This window comes from Aptenodytes forsteri, unplaced genomic scaffold (genome assembly GCF_000699145.1).
Source record: "Aptenodytes forsteri isolate BGI_AS27 unplaced genomic scaffold, ASM69914v1 Scaffold143, whole genome shotgun sequence".
Taxonomy (NCBI): domain Eukaryota; kingdom Metazoa; phylum Chordata; class Aves; order Sphenisciformes; family Spheniscidae; genus Aptenodytes; species Aptenodytes forsteri.
This window is the reverse complement of record NW_008794951.1, coordinates 8,553,138-8,564,203: the sequence shown is the minus strand read 5'-3', so window position 1 is coordinate 8,564,203 and position 11,066 is coordinate 8,553,138. Positions and strand designations below refer to the sequence as shown.

The 11,066-nt window shown below is 55.9% G+C and overlaps 1 protein-coding gene and 1 long non-coding RNA gene across 2 annotated transcripts; both read left to right on the top strand.

The window, feature by feature from the left end:
• Positions 1 to 3,001: 3,001 nt before the first annotated feature.
• Positions 3,002 to 5,273, top strand: LOC103895677. The gene is made up of 3 exons (XR_657373.1): positions 3,002 to 3,051; positions 3,708 to 3,885; positions 4,806 to 5,273. It is a non-coding gene; the product is annotated as an uncharacterized LOC103895677 (long non-coding RNA).
• Positions 5,274 to 5,529: 256 nt separating this feature from the next.
• Positions 5,530 to 8,310, top strand: PRRG3 (proline rich and Gla domain 3). Its single transcript, XM_009275390.1, has 3 exons — positions 5,530 to 5,568; positions 7,049 to 7,234; positions 7,774 to 8,310. Exons 1-3 carry the CDS (start codon positions 5,530 to 5,532, stop codon positions 8,308 to 8,310), a joined length of 762 nt encoding a protein of 253 aa, XP_009273665.1.
• The last annotated feature ends 2,756 nt before the right edge of the window (positions 8,311 to 11,066 follow it).

The window sequence follows — 11,066 nt, the reverse complement described above, 5'->3', positions numbered from 1 at the left end:
AGTGGGGCGGGGGGTGTGGTGGTGGGGTTCGTCTGGGACTAGAAAGCCCCGCTCAGTTGGGCAAGTTCACGTTTGGGCTGATGGGGCAGGTGAGTTGGGGGGACCCTGCTGTGGGGTGACACTAGAAGCTGAGGGAGATGGAAATAACTTGGAGTTGGGTTTGGGGAAGGCAGGGCTAGTGCCAGGATGGAGGGGCCAGGGCGGTGGCTGGCCGGGGGCAGTGCAAGGACCAGCCGCGTGGGGTTGGATGGGGTTCGAAGGCTGCTTTGGGAGGGTGAGCCATCCTGGCACCCCATGGGGAGCCCGTGGTCCCTGGCAAACGGAGCTGGTCCAGCCTCTTCTTCCCGCTGTGGATCTTGGTGCAGAAAACCCCAAATATTGCTAGGATCCTGCTGAGCAGCTGGCAGCCATGGCTACGTGATGCCAGGAGAGCCGGCAGCCTCCCTGTGTGCCATGGCACGTCACTGGCGTCTGTGGATCCCCACGACCCATACCTATGCCCCCCAGCCTGGCGAGGAGGTGCCACCTCCCTGTGTGCCCACCACACGGGCTCAAGGTCTGTGGGGGGCCAGCACCACACATGCACCATATTTTACCAGCACGATTTCCTCCTTTGGCATCGGTGACGGGAGTGGGGGTGGAGATGGGGGGAGCCCGGGGGAGACACAAATGTGCGACTGCAGCATCCTCACTCTCACGGCTGCATCCCTCGCGCCTCCTCATGGTTGCCTTAGCAACCTCCTATCGATGGGGTATTTATAGAGGAGGCGAACGCATGTTGGGAAGCCGGAGGGGTGGACCGGGACTGGGTGGGTGTCTGTTAGGTCAGTCTCCAGCTTCAGGCTTCTCTCAGCTTGCGTGGCTGTGCGGAGGCAGGAGGGATGCTGCTCGCCTTGGTGTCAGTGCATGTGGCAGTCCAGCTTTTCCTGCTCATCAGAGCCTGGGGAGGTGGTTAGGAAATTTGCGCGTGGAAATAAAAATAAGCATCTGGGATGTCTGCCCTTCTCGCAGGCATCGCTTGTGCTTGTAGGCTTGCATATACCTGGCTTATTGTTGCACTGGAACAAACCGTCTCTGAGCTCTGACACTGGGTGCATTGGCACAGATACTTGGAAAAAAGTTAAAGATAAAATATTCCTGACGCATTAAATGTGTTGCCCGATGTATGATGTGGGTTATGGAGCTGGGGGTCCTGACAAATCTGGTCTTGAATATCCTTATTTCTGCATCTCTGTTCTCCTGTCTTATCAAAGGGGGAGAATGCCTGTAACAACGAGTGATACAGAGGTTTTGTGTGGAAACTGTGGCAAGTTTTCCATGCCGTGTGTTCTTTTATCCTGTGGGTTTGGGTCTCTTTGTAAAAACTGATGACAACAAAAGCAGGTCAGGTGGTCCCTGCTCAGCTGATGCAGCCTGTCAGGGAACGCATGAACCCAGGGGCCTCTCAGCTGCTCTCGCATCCCCCCCAGGACGGCTCAGAGAAGCGGGGTTGGGTGCGCAGTTTCTCGAGAAAAGGCCTCCTGGTGCGGGCTGTGGGGTGCAGGAAGCAGCAGATGACTCCTGTGTAATTCTGGTGCTCTGCTGCTTTCCATTGCTCCTGCTTAAACTCCAGACTGAGGTCTGCAATCTGAGTTTTATAAACTGTTGGAAAGAAGCTGCTTTCTGCCTCTGGAGACAGCTCCAGGCTTGCTTGGCTTCTTTTGGTGCAGGAACCTCAGAAACCACAGGAAACCTGATGTTGGCAGGGAGAGGTGCTAGATTTACTGAGAAGGTAGCTGTTGGTGAGGTGCGGTAGTGCCTGCTGTGGTGGTGTGCATCAGCCATTCTGAGTGTCTGGATGCCTGCCTTTTACGTGAAATGAGAAATGCATTTCTAGCCCTGCTGACCCCATGAACGGCCCTGTGCTGTCCCTGACCTCGCTCCAGCTGAGCGGATTCAAGTGCTTTTGGGATAACTGAATATCTGAAGTCCTGGACCCAAGATCAGCATGTGGTTTAGTTCTTGCTGTTTCTAACCACGTTTGCTCCTTCATCTGCAATAAATCCCTGTAGGAGCTGGTTAGTCCTGTCCCCTCTGTCTCCTGACAGAGTTGTGGCTTTGCCACAGCAAGGTGTCACACAAGGCGAAAGGAAATGAGTTTGCCCAGGATAGTCTGATCGGTGGGTCATCGAGCACAGGGAGAAGACAAAGCGTGAAAAACAAGTGAGTGAAACTCCTCCTGTGAGCAGAGAGGGATATACTCTGCTTCTGCAGGACTTTTTTTCACTCTTGTGGGGTTTCATTTAGTTTAGTTTTGCTTTTGAAGCACAAAAGGTGCTTTTCCAGCTGGAGAGCTGTTGTCCTGGGTGTGCAGGGAGCTCTGTCACTCTTGCTGCTGCCCTTAGCTTGGCCCAACAACCTTCAGGAGATGCATATCCTTTTCTTTCCTGCTGTGTAGTCAGCTTTATGGCAGTGGAGAAGACAGTATGGCCCTGTTTATTGCAGGTTATGGGTAGGAGTTGCAGAAGTGAGAACTGGCATGGCTGTGAAGTTGATTTAAAACAGGATGACTGCTTTACCTGTATCCATCAATCTCTTGTGAAAGGGAGGAGCACCAGGCTGCTCCCAGCAGCTTCTAACATGCAGGTCATCTCGTCTGCTGATGAGATATGGGGATGCTCCATCCAGTTCTTCCCTTCCTGCTTCACTTGTCTGCAGCCCTCTGGGCTTCTTGGGCAGGGCCCTGGCCCTTCCTGGGCTGGTGCAGCACAAGTACGGCAGAGACCTGCCCCAGGCTCTTGGAGAGCTGAGGGTGCCCTGAGCCGCTCCAGTCCCTCCAGCGATGCGATGAGTGGGGAGGCAGTGTGAGTCCTTGGCTCTCTGAAGAGGCACTGCTTGGCTGGGAACTGTCATGGGTCCACCAGACAGCACCCTGCTTTCTGCATGAATCTGACCCTGGGCAATGGAGGTCTTGGGCTTCAGGGGGTGAAACTTAAGCTGTCAGTGACTCTCCTGTTTTCTTCCCTGCAGGTAGGCAGGAGCCTCCCGTAGCCGAGTGAGGCAGCATGGCAAGTAAGTGTTCCCCAGCCAAGATGGAGAGGTGGCGGTGGTGCTGGAGGAGAGAAGGGGGATGTTTGGCAGCCACCTGTCAAGGAAGGGGTGCCTGTGCTTTTTGGGGGGTGTTACTGTCTGTGGGGAGCAGATGCCATTGGCTGTTATCCCTGGATGAGGTCTGAGGTCCGGCCTGACTTGTGCTTCTCTCTCCCCTGAGCAAGGTGGGAGTCAAGAGGAGGTGCTGAAGGGCTGACCTCTCTGGGACTCCCCGTATGCTGCAGCATTTCTATATTTGCGTGATGCTTCCTGTGCAAGGCTCTTTGGATTGACTGGCCCCTCTGCGGGGGTTGCCGGTCTGCACTGACATCTCCTAGCAACGGTGCTCCTCATGGCCCATGACTGGCATCCCACGAGCTGCCCATCCTGGGGTCAAACTGCCTTGTAGCCTGCGTAGCTGGTGGCACTGGGGTTCTGCATTCCCAGAGGATGGGCAGCTGCCTAAGTTGGCCCCGCCGGGAGCTCACTGTGTCTTGGCATCTGGAGTGCCTGGCAGATGGGGCTGCTCGGGGCAAGCGGCTAAAGCTGGGCTGAGACTGGCGAGGGTGCAGGGTGGAGGATGGCGTGTGGTCTGTAAAGAGCTGGACTCAACCCTCCCCCCTCGCTCTTCCGGGCAGCCTGCGTGGAGGCTGCATGCAGTGATGTGATGGGAGCTCAAGAAGGATGGCAGTTGTGAACAGGGAAATGTAGAGATCTGGCTGGGATCTCGGGATTTGCTTGGGGTGTCGCTGGAGCCAGCTATGAAGGTGGAGGCAGTAGCCACGCTGGGCAGGAGGAGGACTCCAGGGATGACAGGTATACCTTCTTTCATTATCTGCTGTGCTAGGTGGGGGAGGGAGCAGAGATCTTCAGGCAGTGCTTTTAAAAGGCAGTTTTAATATTCTGTTAATGAGGAGGGTTCCCAGCTGGGTCCCTGCCTTCCTCCACTGCTGCCTTTTCTCTCTCCCAGAGCTCTGGTGCTGGCTCATCAGCACTTACTGGTTGTGGGAGGTGTCCCCTGTGGTGGCGGTGTCCCCCGCCAAGCAGTCCCCTTTGTGGTGGCCCTGACGTGCAGGAGGGCGATGTGGTGGTCAACATGTTCACCATCATGCGCTCTGGCAGTGTGCAGCCCTGGCTGTCCCTCCACAGACACAGCCGCATGTCATTCTGCAGAGAAGCAGCCCTGGGGTTGTCCCCACAAGCCAGGCAGCAGAGCTGTGGGGTAGTGGCGTGGCCAAGCCTGCCTGCCATCGGGGCTCAGCAGCACCTCAGGAAACCCGGCAGGCATGCAGTGAACCCAGCCCTTGCTCCTGTTCCCCCGCCTAGAGCTCTGATCTTTCCTGAGCACCGGTTCTCCAGCTGGTGTGGGGAGACTTGGAGAGGCACAAGGGATCAGTACTAAGGCTGCTGCCCTGCGGTTTGGGGCAATACCTGCTCAGCTGTCTGCTCTTCATGTCAGTTGGGGATCCAGGCTGGAGATGAGAGTTGGCAAGGCTCTTGTTTCCTGAAGGCCATTGGTTTTCCTGCTCTGGTCCCCAGGCACGTGGGAGCTCTTTGCACTTTCTGTGTAAAAGAGGGGAGGGAGCAGTGACTTAGTTTCTGATCTTCTGCCATTTCTAGGTCCCTGAGGGAAATTGGATGTGGGGAGAGGCACACGCCTCCATTGCAGCATGCTTTCAGTTGGGACATTGCTCGTGATACAATGCCTGTGTGTCTGTTTTTATTTCCCACCATAGTGGTCAGTTCAGCATGGCAAAGCAGGGTGACTGGTATCTGCAGGGATGGAAAACCCTGACAGCAAGATCTGCGGCCAAGCTTGTTGCTCCAAGGTGTGCTGAGGAAGTTGGAAGGAGGCTCAGACTCAAGTGCTGAGGACGGGAGAGTCGATACTGCAGCCTGATCAAGGTGGGAGGCAAAGGAGGTGAGGCCGGACTTCTTCAGCAAAGGATGGGACGTTTGCGGAATGGATGGTGTCTTTGTAAAATTTCATCTCATTCTGGAAAGGCTCAAGAGACGGTCAGCCTGCCAACCTGTTCCCTCTCCAGCCAGGATAGCCCTCCTCAACTGCGAAAGCCAAGGCAAGCTGATCTCTGCCCTCCTGCAAGACGCCTTCTGTGCCTCTTGAAAATGCTTTTTCAGTTGTCCTTGTAAAAAAAAAAAAAAAAAAAAAAAAGGTTTGCATAATAAAGTCGATTCTGAGGGAAGGTCTCTGACTCACATCATTCATGCTGCTCTTCATTCACACCTCAGTGGTTCAGCCCTCTGCAAACTCTCTCACTGAAGCAAGCCATTAATAAATCACGGGGGGAAAATGCACCTACACAGCACAAAAAGAGCACAGTGCCTGCAAGCACGGGATGGTGTAGCACAGTAGTTGCTTACGCCATGATCTTGTCCCTGCCTTGATATTTACAAATACTCTCACAAATACCTTGCTGTATTGTTTTAGGAGCAGGATACATGAAAGGTAAAGCAGAAGGAAACCTGCCAGTCTCTCTGGTAAAAGGCTCCTAATGAAAGAAGTTGGTAGCTTTTCACTGTTATGTTTGATCTTCACCAGCCTCCTTACTGAAGGAGTATTTCTGTGTTACAGCCAAGCTGGTCTAATGGGAGACTCCATCTGCCCCCTTGCTTCCTTGTCCTGCATCTGTTGACGTTGCTGCAGTGTGAGTTGGTTCATCTGGTTGATCCAATGGAAGACTGAGCCTGAGGGTGAAGGAGGTAAATAGGTTTCTGCGGATCAGCCAGCTGAACCGATTCATCTTCCTCAAGGGAAGCAGCACAATTATGTGGCTTGGTGGGAAGAGATGGTGCCAGCCTACAGCTGAGTGTGTTGAGCTGCATTACAGGAACACTCTTACGAAATGCTGCATGGGATGTTTGGATCCTGGAAGGGTCGTGGTTTGTGTGGAGTTTCTGCTTTCTGGGCAACAACTTGTTTGCCTCTCCTGTGCTGCTGCAGGTCCTGGTAGGTACTTGCTCCCTGCACCCCATGGAGGTCTCCCTCCTGCAGAATATTGGGGGAGAGGCTTTGAAAGGGCTGTGTCTCTTGCAGGCAGGAAGGTGCTGTTCCTGCTCAGTCTGGCTTCCTGACTGCATGCTCTGTGGGAAGATCTGATGTGGGCAACATACTCTCCCAGGCTTTGGGAGCAGAGGAAGGTTTGTGAGGCCTCTGCACCAAAATGCAGTAGGGATGAGAATGTGATGCCATGTGAGGAGAGGTTGCTCAGGCCCCTTTCAGTATCTGACTCATGACCCCCTGTGCTTTCCCTGTGTGTTGGGGATGGTTGCCCTTGTTGGGCCTGGGCTTGGAAGAAGACACACGGGTTTCTCTGGGACCTGAACAGAGTCTCTGAAGCCACCTGAGCTTGCATGACTCCACAGCAGCTGGCAGCAGGGACACCAGCTTCCAGCAGGCTGAATGCTCTCCTGGGGGGCTGTGGAGGTGTGAAGCAAGAGAAGAGGCTCTGGGGTGATGGACTGGGGGGGACTGTGGAATGATGCACAATTCACTGTGTTGTGAGTCCATCTCGGTGCTGGCCCCATGTCTTGGCAGAGAGGCCTAGCTCTGTGTCCCAGCCCTGCAGGGTCTTGCTCTCCCTGTGGTATCTCCCTTGCCCTGCAGCAAAGGGGCAGCAAGGTGAAATCCTGTCAAGGGCAGGAGGTTGAAAACAAGTCTTTTTGGAGCCTTCTGTCTCTTCTTCAGCTGCCCTGTGTGGTCTGCAGCTGCCGCTTCAGACGTCTCTAGCATCTCAGCCCTGCTGGAAGGATGCTTCTGGTGCCATATGTCTCCAGGCAGACCCCAAGAGCCCTGCACCCCTCTGGGTGTGCTCTCCCTCAGTGGGCACTCTGTTGTGCTAAGTGAATTGTCGCCCTGGGCTTTTAGTGTTTGGGATGCCTGTATTGCCAAAATCCTGTGGGAAGCCAGGTGGGAAAGCCTGGCTGGGCAGAGGCCAAGTGTGGCGTTGTCCCTGCTCAGCATGTCTCTGCCTTGTGTGTTGCAGTGTTCTTGGGGGCCAGGAATGCCCACTCGGTCCTGAAGCGCTTTCCCCGAGCCAACAGCTTCCTGGAGGAGATCCGGCAGGGCACCATCGAGCGGGAGTGCATTGAGGAGGTCTGCAGCTATGAGGAGGTCAAGGAAGTGTTCGAGAACAAGGAGAAGACGGTGCGTTAGTCCTGCCCTGCTCCCCAGTGGATTTGTGAGGGCTTACGCCTTAGCAAGCTAGGGGCAGAGAAGGAAAGCACGGGGGGAACAGCCTCTCCTGTTCCCTTTGTCCTCTTCTGTCTGCCGGCAGCATGCTGTGGCCTCGCTTTCCAGCATGACTTTCCCTTCCCAGGCAATGCCCTCACCTTGGTATTGCCAGGACACCCTGCTCACAGCTGCAGGTTGAGCTGGCACTCCCATGGCATGTGTGGGAAATTTGTGCTGTTGTCCCTGACTTTTCAGGCTGGGGTTGGTGTTAGCCAAATTTCTCCCTGCTTGGTGTGGGGGCTGTTGGCTGCTGTTGAGGGATGTTCCCGTGATCTTTTGTGTTGGTTCCCACAGCGCATCAGGTGCTGGCAGCCCTGGTGAGAGTGGTGGGGATGGCTGGAAAACTGCCTCTTTTGTGGGCCTGGGGAGGGCAGTGATTACTGCTGGTGGTGGTCAGGGGATGCTTGTCCCACCTGCAGCACATGATGATTTCTTCTCTGTTCCTGCCACAGATGGAGTTTTGGAAGGGCTACACCAACTCTGTCTACTCTGTCAAGGACCCCGGGCACAGCACAGAGCGCTCAGACGCTATGTATGTGGTGGTGCCCCTCTTGGGAGTGGCTCTTCTGATAGTCATCGCCCTCTTCATCATCTGGAGGTGCCAGCTTCAAAAGGCCACCCGCCACCGCCCTTCCTATGCCCAGAACCGTTACCTGGCCAGCCGAACGGGACGCAGCCTCCCCAGGGTCATGGTGTACCGGGAGCGGTCGCAAAGCCAAGGGGAAACCCAGTGTCAGCGAGAAGCAAGCAACCGGGTGGCTGGAGACGGCAGAGCTGGGGGCACCCCCCAGCAAGATGGCACCCTCTATCCGCCGGAGCATTCGGTCTCCGTCCTCTCCAGACTGTCCAGCGCCACCCCTCCACCTTCCTATGAGGAGGTGACGGGACACCCAGAGAGCAGCAGTGGTGAAGAGACCAGCGTCTCCTACAATGACCCGCCACCCAAGTACGAAGAGATCGTGGCCACTGTCCCTGCCGCGGGCAAATAGCAGGTCTGCCTGCCTCCTGCCTCTTCACACATTCACACTCACCCACCCACCCTCCCTTCGCCATGCCTGGGACCCCCTTCAGGTGCCAGTCAGCACCCTGTCTCACCTGTACAAGCTGGTGCCATCACACAATAGCCTTACCCTCCCAACCAAAAATAGCTGTCCCCAAGTGGGGTGAGGCTGGGCTGGGGAGATGGCTCTGGAGCCAGCCAGCTGTCTCCTGCCCCTGTCACTTCCCGCTCATGTAAGTGCTGTAGCAGCCAGAGCAGAGTGGCAGCTTGTTCCTGGCTCAATGCGGGGGTCTCCCCATGGTGCATTTGATTTCTTCACTTCCCCCTCAAATAGACATAACATTTCCCATGGTTAGAACAGCCTCGCTGCATCCCTGGGGCGCTGCTCAGCCTTACCCCATGTCCTCACTGGGCCCTGTTTTGCTGCTCGGGGCCCTGATTAGGAGTTGGGGATGCAGGAGGGGTGCAGCAAATTTCTGTCTATCCCCACAATCAGTGTCCGTGCTCTGTGTTTGGGGAGAAAGTGCCTCCCTTTTGTGGGTTTGCTGCCAGGTGGGAGTGGGGAGCCTGGTCCATCCTGCAGTGCCTGTAGCGGTATTTGCTGTCTGGAGATCAGGGACGAGCAGTCCCTGAGGTGCTCTCTGATCTCCTAGATCCCTTTGGAAAGGGGGAAAGGTTTGTGGTGGTCTTGTATGTGAGGTAAGTGACTTTGGAGTAGCAGGTCCTTTTCCTGATGCTCTCTGCTTTCCCCCTGTGGGGTGCTGGGCAGCTAGAGGTCTGACTGCGGCAGAGCTGCCCAATGGGGTTATTTCTGACCTCGAGCCAAAGGTGGTCCCATGGCTTTAAGCGGTGGGGATGCTCCTCTTTCCTGGAGCGTGGCCTGTCTGGTGCCTGCCCCAGAGGTGGGATGCCGGCACAGGGAGCCTGCATATGGGCCAAACTTCCCCTCTCCCTACCGCAAACCTCTTTGTCCTGCCTGGCCCCTCTCTTTGGGGCTCTTTGTCCTCCAGAGCAGGTAAAGGGGAATAAGAGACCCCACGCTCCTCCAGGCCCCTGCGGTGGGCAGAGTACTTGGTGGCCATGGTGTGGAGGGCCTGCTGACAGAGGTGGCTGCAGAGGTGAGAGCTGACTGATCATGCCACAACCCAGCGATGCCAGTGGGTCAGGAATAGGGCCAAACCCTGTTGTGCCACCAGGTGGTTGTGGAGCCAGGGCAGGGCAGAGCCAGGTGCTTTGCTGTGGAACCAGTGTCACCTTTTCCTGTGCAGCTGCTTTTGGGGTCCAAGCAACGGGGCTGTCCTTTCCCAGTCATGTCCGATGGGTTAAAAAGGGGGTTATGCTCACCAATCCCCCAGGAGTAGCCCAGAAACTCCCAGCAGTGCCACCCCTCGGTGTTCACCCCAGCACCAGTCTCTCCACCAGCACTGAAAGGCTACTGTACATCCATCGGCTGCCTGCACCCTGCTCAGTCCCAGCGATGCTCTCACAGCAGGTGCCCTCAGCCCAGAGCTGAGGCTTGCCCAGCGTGGCCGTTCCCGGGGCAGGACACGTGGGGTTTGCAGCTGCAGGCACCTTGTCTGTCCCCTCCCAGGCCTTTACTCTGCCTTTCAGCCTTAGCAAATCGGGGTTATGGGAAGACTGGACAGCGAGCATCAGGGTCAGAGCCTGGAAAAGACTGGAGGGAGACAGAAGGGCGCGCTGCATCCTCTGTCTTTGATGCTCGGTCATTATCCTTGCAGTTTGTATTCTGTAAAACTAGGTCTATTTCTGTGCAAAAGAAAGGTATTTATTAAAAAACCCTCACTGTCTGAGCGGCACAGGGTGGCTTTTTCCCACAGGGGGGATGTCTCACTGGGCACAGCTGGATTTCCATTTCGTGGGGGTGCTGGGGCTCAGCTCTGTGGGGCGATGGAGGCAGCTGTGGGACGATGGCACCAATACCCGCCCCCCCCCGCCGAGCACAGCTGCAGCACAGTCCCGGGTGAGGAGGGGACCATCTCTGGAGATACGGTGTGTGCTGCTGTGGGGCTGGGAACAAACCCCACACGTCTGGCAGGAGCCTTTGACTTCCCTGGGCATGTGGTGCAACTCTCAGTGAGAGCTGGAGGGTGTCCTGTGAGCCCTGACCAGTCGGTAAGTGAAGTGTGGGGGGATTTCCTAAGGTCTTTGAGGGGATTTAGGTGCACAAGTTGTCTTGCTGTTCCTCTGTGTGCTCCTAAACCTCTTAGATAATCCCCTTTAAATAGCAAGACTAGGGCAGCATGGGATTTATTTTAAACCCTTTGAAAACCAGATTATATGGTCAGGTCTTGGACTCTGTCCCCATTCAGAAGTGTTTAAAACTGTTGTTCATCCCAAACGGATCATTTTATCACCATGGACTCCACTGAGAGGCAGGAGAGATTAGCTCTGGCACAGCTTGCTGCTTGGATGGCCGCTGTCTCAGCTCCTGCCTGGGCTCCCATGGTGGCATGGGGACATGCCATGGCTGGGACTGCCACGGGCAGCGGTGTTGGGGTGCCAGAGGAGACGGGCTGAGGCCTCACCTTGAAGCGTGGGTTGGTTTGCCTGCAAACGTCCCTGGGCTGCATGTGCATGGGGACGGGGGGACTTGGTGAAGCTCCTGGGTTTGCTTCTGTCCCCCGGTTTTGCCCCTGGCAAGAGCAATCCTTTTGCTCCGGCAAACTTCTTACCTTCCTGATCAGTGCTGGGAGAGGCTGACCTGCGGGCGGGGGGCGGGGCCGG